This window comes from Melanaphis sacchari, unplaced genomic scaffold (assembly GCF_002803265.2).
Source record: "Melanaphis sacchari strain LSU unplaced genomic scaffold, SCAv2.0 Contig712_pilon_pilon, whole genome shotgun sequence".
Lineage (NCBI taxonomy): Eukaryota > Metazoa > Arthropoda > Insecta > Hemiptera > Aphididae > Melanaphis > Melanaphis sacchari.
The window spans coordinates 1-9,855 of NW_020271512.1; the positions used below are offsets into that span (position 1 = coordinate 1).

General features: G+C 24.8%; 2 protein-coding genes across 3 annotated transcripts; both read right to left on the reverse strand.

Annotated features, from left to right (window-relative positions):
* Positions 1-4: 4 nt before the first annotated feature.
* LOC112600778 (phosphatidylethanolamine-binding protein homolog F40A3.3-like) lies at positions 5-2,412 on the reverse strand (the record flags this gene model as incomplete). Its single annotated transcript, XM_025348080.1, has 5 exons — positions 2,255-2,412; positions 2,059-2,172; positions 464-587; positions 90-227; positions 5-22 (listed from the first exon to the last, which is right to left on the reverse strand). Coding segments are annotated over exons 1-5 (418 nt in total), but the record flags the coding sequence as incomplete, so codon positions are not given.
* Positions 2,413-4,867: 2,455 nt separating this feature from the next.
* LOC112600777 (protein D3-like) lies at positions 4,868-6,870 on the reverse strand. Of its 2 annotated transcripts, none has more exons than XM_025348079.1 (7): positions 6,767-6,870; positions 6,576-6,686; positions 5,822-5,932; positions 5,628-5,751; positions 5,411-5,548; positions 5,243-5,318; positions 4,868-5,075 (listed from the first exon to the last, which is right to left on the reverse strand). In XM_025348079.1, exons 1-7 carry the CDS (start codon positions 6,794-6,796, stop codon positions 4,934-4,936), a joined length of 732 nt encoding a protein of 243 aa, XP_025203864.1. In that variant the 5' UTR covers positions 6,797-6,870; the 3' UTR covers positions 4,868-4,933. The 2 variants fall into 2 exon arrangements, with proteins under 2 accessions (XP_025203864.1, XP_025203863.1); XM_025348078.1 differs by having other exon boundaries at positions 6,552-6,686.
* Positions 6,871-9,855: the final 2,985 nt, after the last annotated feature.

A 9,855-nucleotide genomic window follows, 5' to 3' on the forward strand; every position in this document is an offset into this window, starting at 1 on the left:
AAGAATACATAACGGTGAAGTCCTGTAACCAAAAGAATATATTATAATTAACAATTTAAATATATTTTTTTTCAATTATATTATCTTACCAGTCTCGGGTGGTGGTCCTGAGCCTACATATTCAGAAAGTGTTTCACCCTTAGTAATATCATTACCCGGAATATTTCCAACTAGCCAATGATGCCATTCTCTAGATGTGGGTTCCTTACGACTCGGAGCATCAGGATCTAAAATAACAATAATTATCAATTACAATAAATTTTAATATTGAATACTGTATTATTTTTTATGTATAATAATATCATCTATGTGTTTAATACCTCAAAGAAAGTGTACATTAATGCACAAAGAAATAAAATTAATTTTTATAATTGCTTAATATACTGCGTTTATGATGTTTATATAGTATTATTAGTAAACACTTGACAATGAAATAATTGGAGATGTAATTTATATATATTACCTGTCATACAAAGAGTGTACAAAGCATTTGCATCAGCAGGCCAGCGTACAGACGGTTCATTTTTTACTTGAGTAGGTGTGAGTTTATTACCCATACTAACCATCACTCCACTTGGGTATGACACCTATAATACAAAATATGTATACACATTATATACATTAATAAAATGTTAAATGGGTCCTATATTTAGGAATGACTTGATATTAGTGATACAGACATTATTTTTTTAAAACTCGATTCACAACTCAATTTACAGTAGAACCTCGATTATCCGAACCTCCGTTATACGAACTCTCTATTATCCGAACTACAATTAACGTATTCGAACGTTCTGTTATCCGAGTGTTAAAACTTGTTGTAGCACTCGTATCGATAATTTTGTTAAAAAATATAATAAACATAATATGTTCCGATGTATTTAATGTATTTCCAATAACGTAATGTATGTAATAAAATATTAATAATAATAACAATAAATATAACTGTGTTTTAAAAATTTATAAATTGGGTTTTTTTTTTAAATTTCCAACATCCAAATTTTTGCGTGTCCGAATTAGGTACGGTCCCAATTAATACCTACAGACAATCGAGGTTCTACTGTATTTAACTTATTTTACTATAAATACATAGATCACATTATCATTACAGGCCCCACATACTAAATACCATAAATGGAACAAAAAGTAACATTAAGTTGAAAAAATAAATTAAAAATTAAATTAAATGACACGAGTCGTGTTTTCACAATATACAATAATTATTATTTTCCTAACGAAAATTTCACAAAAAAATACTTATTACAAAAATGATCTTAATAATACATAACTTATAACTAGGGTTAGGATTTACGAGTATATGCAACATTATGTTTTTTGCGACTTCTGGTTATACCTTATAACAGTAATGTTTTTATTTTGCATATTATTGCATATTTTGCCTTTAAAACGCAAAAACTGCATGATTTATAGTATATTTCGTTACTAGACATTTTTATCGTGTGACAGTATGTATTGATGCTATTCACAAATACTTATATAAAAACATATTAAGGTCTAACGAAAGATCGTTCAGTTTTGGAAATTTAAAATACCATGTAATCCAAAATAATAACAGAGAAGTTGTTAATGTATAATAAATTCTATTATTAATCAATCTCTTAATATATAAAACCTTTTTTAAACTTTAAATTATGGAGAATACTCAAAAAAAAAAATAAAGAGAAATCAGTGCATTGAAAGTTCTCTGACCTATACCCACACTCAATATACAAAATTCAGTAGGACCAATCATGAGTTGTAAGATTTTATACTATAGTCATAGTAAATTGACCTGTTATCAAACACTAAATAAAAAATATAATTTATAATTTTACATTGGATCTTTTACATGATTCAATATTTTTAAATATTCAAAGTTCTTCATAAGATTTTGTTTCTAGAATTTAAAAAAAAAATGAGCATAATTCTACTTATGTTATTTATGGTTAGGTAAAATTTACATTTTTACCAAGTTTAATAATTTATCTAAAAAACATTTATATTTTAATTTTCAATTTAAGATAAATAAATAGGTAGAGATGTTTTTTTTTTATTTACCTGTAATATTTCTTTTGGAGCAACAGGAATGACATCAGGTACCACTTGTTGATGTTTCATAGTTTGATTGATATTACACGTATGTGAAAATACGCCAATAATTGTGATATATATCTGTAGAGTACAGAGTAAATTTATTTTAATTAAATAATAGAATCGTAAAAATAAGAATGTTTATATCAAAATAATTCCTTACCATAAATAAGCTGAAGCGCCACATATTCGTCTCTAAAAAGTCAATGCGCCGATAAATATAAAACTGAAGAGTCTGTACTAGTTGACGGTCCAACAATTTATGTATTCAAATTATTTACTCAAAGTTTTATGTGGAGGATAATCATAATAAAATTAAATACTAATACTACTAAATTCTGGGTACTTATAGAATCTAATTATTTAATTTCTGAAGAGTGAAGGTCATAATAATTTTACAATAATATATATCAAAAAATTATATATAAATATGAAACATGTTTTACCTATGGCTATTAATTTATTAATAATATCATAATATTAACTAAATTTCAACATAATTACCAGGAACATAAAACAAGTACCTAATATGTTGTTGACATTGATAATTTTTAATAGATGGTTAAAAATTTCATAGCAGAATATGTTTGAAAAAAATAATGGTGCATATCATAATACATTATTATTAATATAAAAACAACTAAATACATCATACCTATATATGTTTCACATTTACAATTGTATTACATTGATTGCAAATTGCGTGCGGCTAATATAATACATTATCATATCTCATTATGTAAATGTTACGTTTTATATGATAACCAAAAAAAAAACGTTATTTATTAGACTAAAGCAGTCGCTTCACGCATTCAGAAGGATTGTGTCCACTGTCCGGACAAGTAGTTGCAGAAAATTAAACACGGAATAATTTAGCGCGGATAATTGAGCGCGTGGACAATTTAACACGCGAACTTTTTGATGCAAGCTAATTTAACACATAAGTTCATTACAGAGACAAATATCAAATATTATACCTATACAATATATAATGAAATAATAATAATATGTTGTTCATACCTATTTATCTTATAATCTATAAGGGTCTATGATAGGGTGACGCAATCCAAAATTTTCTATAGAACTATGGAATATTTTGATTTAATTGAAAATAATATACCCCGAAATAAAAGCTCAATAAAAGGCTGGCATAATTCATTTACTTCAATTTTAAGTGCAATACATCCTTTTATGAATTTATCTATACTTCGAAAAAAAGAAGAAAAGTTAAATCGATTAAAATACACCGATTTATGGCGAGTAATGAACCTAAACCAATAAAAAAAAAAAAAAAAAATGTTACAAAGACACGACTTTAATAATAAAAAATAATTGTTCAGAATTCAATGCCAGGCCAATTGACACATATTAAAAGGCATCGCCCAAAATATTTAGATTATTTAAATACTTGTATTATATTATTTAGTTTTATAGCTTAATTTAAATGTATTGTTTAAAATTAGGTATATGTCATATTTTTAATATTTCATATTTATTTATTATATTATTTTAAACTATTTATGAATATTTAAATGTATTATTTCAAATTAGATATTCATACTTTTTGATATCGCTCATTTATTTTAAATTATTTATAAATATTTAAATTTATTATTTCAAATAAAGTAAACATATTGTAACGTCATATTATATTGATATTTAAGTATTTAAATGACATCGCCAAAAAAAAAAATTCATTACCTATTGTAAGTTTAATTGTACAAGAGATTAATTTTCCTCGGGTGTATATGTCAGCACGTTTAATTGTCCGCGTGCTCAATTTGGCGAGATCAATGCTTTGTGACAAAGTTAAACGACGTCTAATATTGTCCTAGATCCCAGACGGATATCGACTTTCTCTAACTCTTCGTTTTTATGTATTCTTCAGCATATTTGAATAAAAAGACCCATACTACCGTTCATCTCGTATTTTTATTCTACTATAGATCTAACAAAATATTAACATTGTTATTTTTAATTTTATAATTCATTCACAGTATAAATAAATTATTATGACCATAAGCGGTTTACTGTAATAAAATAATTTTTTTTTCAAATATTTAATATCTACCCGATATCTTAAAATATGTATTTTTCAGTATTCTACTGCAATTTATTACTCCTCACTACCTTTAAAAATGCAAATGGTTAAAGTGAAAACAATAAAAAAAAATTTAAGTACATATAAAAAAGTAAAAAGCGCCAAATTTGTAAAAAAAATGTTATAGTTTTACGTATAATTAAATCATACGTACTATTAAATATATTAAAATTTATTTATAAAACAATGTGAAAGTAAATTAAGTTGACAATAAATATTTATTATGAGATTATACTATGTAATAATAGGTATAATATAAATTGGCCGCTGTTCGCTACAATTATACTATCCATATTCTATCAAAATAAGTGTAATATTAATATATTATATTATTTCATATTATCATATAAACGTATCTCCAACCCCCCTTCACTAATCACAAACAATAAAATTTATATAAAACTCGCCGTTGTTGTGCAGACTGCAAAATTAAAGTTTTAATTTGACCACTATATAATATTTTTTACAGAAACAAGGAACCAAATTATCTGAAATTCATGGATCCAACAAAAAAAAAAAAATATTTATAAAAGTTCAGAGATTTAAAACCATTCTAAAAACATAAAAATAATATTATTTAAGTAAAATAAAAAAACATGCATTTTTTAGGCAAATAAGTTTTTATTTTTCTCATTTGCTTACAAATTCAAAATATCAAATAGTTACTTAAATATCATTTTCTACGTGAATAATATATTTATTAGTCATTTTTAAACATAACCCAACACTTTGGAGATGAAATTAGTTAATTCCTAATTGCTGATAAAGAGTTGGAACATAATCATCGTACTGGGCCAGGTAAAAATTACCAGCCACAGGTGTTCCTAAATTGTACTTCAATGCAAATTTATTGATTGAAAATTTCTCACGATGTTCCACAGATCTATAATGTATATAAACAGTATAAAGAATATAATATACAAAATTATTATTTTTTAAGATCTAAGCTTTGAGTATAAAAATGCACAATAGGTTAATTAGTTAGTGGAGTATAATATGTCTAGTAATTTACAATATAGTTCTGTTAATTTTTAATAAGCATTATATTACCTATTGTTTAAACGTGGCTCATCAAATGACAGTTTTGACGGTTGTTTGTATACTAAAAATACATATCGATGTATTCCTGGAAAATCATTTTTTGTTCATTATTATACCTAACTACCTAATAATTATTTGTTAGTAATAAGCCTATTGATACTTTAATCATTATAGTACCGGCTTCTGGTGGAGGTCCAGAACCTAAGTATTCGGAAAGCGTTTCGCCTAGGCTTACATTTTTGCCAGGTATATTTCCTACCAACCAATGATGCCATTCTCTTATTGTAGGTTCAGCCCGACTCGGAGCATCAGGATCTGAGAATAAAAATCAAAAGTAATATAAATTTTTAATATCCATCTACCTTCCTATTTGTTAAAATTATTCTGTACTTACCGGTCAAACATAGCAAATAAAATGAATTAGGATCAGCATTCCAACTAACTGACGGTAGGTCTTTCACTTCAGTGGGTGTAAGTTCATTTCCGAGTAACGCTTTCTTACCACTCGCATAATTAACCTATTTTAATATATTTATTATACAATTTAAGATCACTTATAATTGATAAGTATGCTTTTTTTTTATTTACTTGTAAAATTTCTTTTGGAGCGACAGGAATGACATCAGGTATCACTTGTTGGTTTTGCATAGCTTGACGGACATTGAATTTATGTTCAGATATTCCGACAGTGATACATATCTTTATGGAGTATTTTTTTTTTTTTTTAATAAACCATTAGAATTTTAAAATAAATAATATTTATATCAAAATTAATCCTTACTATAAATAAGCTAAAACACTACATATTTGTCACAGCAAGTAAAGCTGATATCAAATACGTCTGATTGTATAAACTAATAATACAAATAATAATAGTTACCGAAATTTATCTTTTTTTTTTCAATTATTTTTATAAATGTATTGTATACTTAAATTTTATTTTAAACACTTTTTTTGCATTAGATACCTCATTTAATTAACTTTTAATACTTTCAACATTTATTTTATACTTTAAAAACGCTAAATATTTATGATAATTAAAAATACTCAAAATATGTAAAATCAAATTACACACACTAACTCACTATAGGTCATAAGCGCAATTAGGGGGAACAGGGCTAAAAACTTTTGTTTTTGGATATAAAGCTTGAAAATAAAATTCAAGATTCTTCATAAAAGTTTATTACTGTAATTCAAAAAAAAAAAAATTGGCCATAATTCTGCTAATATTATTCATATTGTGTAAAATTTAAATTTGGTAATTTATCTATAATAAATTTTTATTTTTATTTTCAATTTAAAGTAAATAAATAGTTACGTAAGAATGTTTTTTTGCATTCACTTGTATATTTTCGTTTGGAGCAAGAAGACTGAAATCAGTTACCATTTGTTCGTTTTCTATTTCTTGATTGATAATACATGTGTGTGAATACACACCAACCGTGATATATATCTGCAGATTTTAGAGTAAGTTTATTTAAAAAAACAATAGAATCATGAAATAAGAATATTTGTGACAAAATAATTTCTTACTATACATAAGCAAAAGCGCCACATATTCATCTCTAAAAACTAAAAAGACCATAAGCTGAAGACTCTACACTAGTTGACGATCTAACAATTTATGTACTCACGACATTCACTCAGTTTAACGTAAAGAATAATCATAAGAATATTAAAAGCTAATACTATTAAGTTCTGGGCATTCGTAGAATCTAATTCTTTAATTTCTGAAGAGTGAAGGTCATAATAATTTTAAAATAATATATAGATACATCCAAAACTTATTTATATAAGGAATATATTTTACCCGTGGTTATTAATTTATTGTTAATGTCATAATATTAACTGAATTTCAAAATAATTATTGAGGACAAAAATAAAGTACTATGTTGTTACTTTTAATAATTTTTAATAGTTGGTTAAAAATGTCATAGTAGAATGTTTGAAAAAAATAATAGGGCACATCATAATACATTATTATCAATACAAAAACCACCAAGTATTATATACCTGTACATGTCTTACATTTGCAATTGTATTACATTGATAAAAAATTGCATAGCTAATATAATAAATATTAAATTAAATCATCATATCAGATTATGTAAATGTTACGTTTTATAAAGTAACTATTAACACATTGTCTATTAGACTAACAGTGTCACTTCACACATTCAGACGGATATCGAATTTCTTTAATTCTTCGTTGCGTATTCTTTACCATTTATTTGAATAAAAAAGCTAATACTACCTTTAACCTTTTATTTTTATTCTACTATAGGTGTAACAACATTTTAACACTGTTAATTTTAATTTTATAAATAAATTATAATAACTTTAAACAGTTTACTATCACAAAATAGCAACAACTATCTAATACCTATCCATAATAGGTGATTGCCATTAAATTATTACCAACATGAAAACATTTTTGGAATTTTTTTAATGTTTTTAAATTAAATCCAAATAAAAAAAAATGGACGATTATCTTAAAGTTGACGATTTTGGTATAAGTATAATATAGCAAATACTGCAAGTCTGTGAATAAATATAATAATATACTTTATTGAAAATACTTGTTGCCCACCATTTTTTACTGTCCTAGTATTTTAAGATTTCGTTTTCGGTAATTTTTTTTTTTTTTTAATAAATTTTTTTTTTCATCCAATCAAATATTTTACCTAAGTATGGATTAAATATAAAAAAACACCAAATTTATAAAAAAAATATTGTAGTTATATATTTATTTATTTAAATTTATTTATTAAACAATGAGAAAGTGAGTTACGTATTATGGACATTTACATTATGAATAGAATACACATGAAAAACGCAACCACCAATGGTGACACTACATAAAAAAATTTGACTAAAATAAATTGTAATTTGAGATAGTTGAGATTTGAGGAAAATTTAAATCTCTACACCATTTGTCTTCAGCCTACGGGGAGATTAACAGGAATGTCGAACCAAATTCAGGTATTAGCGGATTTGAATGATGTGTCAATCGAAAGTGTATTCGTTTGTTCATTGAAGGGTAGCACCCATAGTAAGATACCGTATATTCAAATAAACATCAATATAGTTTTATATAAAGTACCTATAGGTAGTTTCTATGGTTAGTTAAGAACGTTTCCCTCTTACATAATAAAGCAATTTAAATCTAAAATTAAGAAGTAATTATTATGTATGTTTGTTGAATAATTAATAAACCATACGCTAAAATATCCACTTTTTGACATTGTATGCATAATGCACCTAAAAATTACATTAGGTAATTACATTACCTGCCCATACTTTTTATAATTATTATAGGTTCCATTTTTATTAATATTAATATTAATAATTAATAGGTTTCTATACATTTTTATGTACAAGGTACAACGTACAACTACAGTCTACAATAATGATATTTTTTTAATCAACCATGAAGGTTAATTAAATTTTAATATTTAGTAATATATGATTATACAATTGAACAGTGAGCACTGAAAAGATACATATATATATTTATATAATAACTTAGCTGTTTGTATAATAATGTCACACAATCATTATATTTATCCTGATAGAAATTTCTGGCCACTGGATTTCCCAAATTGTATTTAAGCACAAATTTAGCGATAATAAATTTTTTACGCTTTTCTTCCTATCTAAATTGTTAAATATTTAAAAGTTAACAAGATAAATCATTTGTATTACTTTGTTGGTACCCATTGCTTATTTATACACTACCTGTTAGTTAAACGAGATTCATCAAAATTCAACTTTGACGGTTGTTTATAAGCTAAGAATACATAACGGTGGTAATTACAATTTGTGGTAGGAGGATTGAGTAACCATGTGTTCTCTTATTTTAAGCCAGGTATAACATACCAATCAATAAAAACCTTTTTGTTTTTTATGGAAATATGGCAATTGTGACAAACTAGAAATCATAAGTCTAAAATTGTATACCCGTTCTAATAGAATATACATTGGTTTTCATCAAAAAAACTATTCCTATTATAAGCTGTTCTTTTTTTAAATAATTAATTACAATTTTTAATTAAAATTTAAAAATTATAAGTAAATCATATTAAATATGATTACTATTATAAAAACAAAACATTTTAGCTCAAAATAAAATAAGTATATTTTACAATATACATAATATGGATATAGAATAGTAAATATATTACTATATTAGTATTCAGACAAGACTATAAATGACTGTTTTGCTAAGATAAGTTAAATTTGATTAACTACCTGTATCATCATTTATTACATGAAATATAATTTACTTAATACATAATATATTTAATTACAAAAAATGCATCATTGAAAAATATCTTTTTTAAATTTAAAAATGTTAACTATACCCAAAACCTATTTTAATCATAAAAAATACATTTATTATAAGACCAACTTTGTTTGAATAATAAAAATATAAATGATATTACTATTATTTAAAAATTATATATTGAGTAATATTTGATTATGCAAGTGAACAGTGAGCACTGAAATATATATTTATATAATAACTTAAGCACCAAGCTGTTTGTATAGTATTGGAACATAATCATCATATTGAGCTTGATAGAAATTTCCGGCCACTGGATTTCCCAAATTGTATTTAA